At 68.2% G+C, this 821-nt stretch overlaps 1 protein-coding gene across 1 annotated transcript; it reads left to right on the forward strand.

The window, feature by feature from the left end:
• Window positions 1-271: 271 nt before the first annotated feature.
• EMIHUDRAFT_259566 (hypothetical protein) lies at window positions 272-468 on the forward strand (the record flags this gene model as incomplete). Its single annotated transcript, XM_005756847.1, has 1 exon — window positions 272-468. A coding segment is annotated over one exon (197 nt), but the record flags the coding sequence as incomplete, so codon positions are not given.
• Between the last annotated feature and the right edge of the window lie 353 nt (window positions 469-821).

The raw sequence follows: 821 nt of genomic DNA on the forward strand, positions 1-821 counted from the left end.
TTGTGCGCTGGGCCCTCCTGCAAGCGCTGCAGTCGCGCTCCCAATACGTGCATCACTTTTGTGACGGTGTTGGGCCGACATTGCGCCCGCGAGATTCTGCATGGGCAGCGACTCCGAGAAGTCCGAGATGAGCTCGGTGGCGGAGGGGAAGAAGTACTGTTGTGGGGCGCGGGGGCTGCACGTCGAACACAGCTTTGCTGCAGCTGTCACGTGTCAAAACTCACACGTGTATCGGAAGTGTCTAGGCTTATGCGGTGCATGCCACCTCGACATGTCCTACATATTCTCCGGCGCCTCCTCCTTCGACAAGGACCTCAGCTCGTGGGACGTGTCGGCGGCCATCGACATGGACGACATGTTCGACGGCGCCTCCTCCCTCAGCGACTGCAACAAGGCGCTCATGCACGCAAGCTTCGTCGCACAGACGAGCGCGTGGCCCTCCTCCTACAACTCGCGGGGCTCGCTTGCGTGCCCTCCCTCGCCGCCGGCCTCGCCGCCCTCGCCGCCGCCCGCATCGCCTCCGTCCGCCTCGCTGTCCTTTCCGCCGCCGCCGTCCGCCTCGCCCTCTCCGCCGCCGCTGTCCGCGTCGCCCTCGCCGGCTGCCGCCGCGGCGGCGGCACATGACCCGTCCTTTCAACTGCTTAGCACTGCGGGTGCCCCCCCCTCCTCGTCCCCCCCCTCCTCGTCCCTCCCCCTCCCGGGCCACAGCCACTGCCTCCAACCCCCCCCCCCCCTCCCCCACCTGCCCCCATGTCCGAGCCTCGCCACCACGCGCGCCCCGCTACAGGCGTGTCCGGGACGGACGAGCAGAACAAGGGCAA

Source organism: Emiliania huxleyi, assembly GCF_000372725.1.
Source record: "Emiliania huxleyi CCMP1516 unplaced genomic scaffold EMIHUscaffold_9404, whole genome shotgun sequence".
NCBI lineage: Eukaryota > Haptophyta > Isochrysidales > Noelaerhabdaceae > Emiliania > Emiliania huxleyi.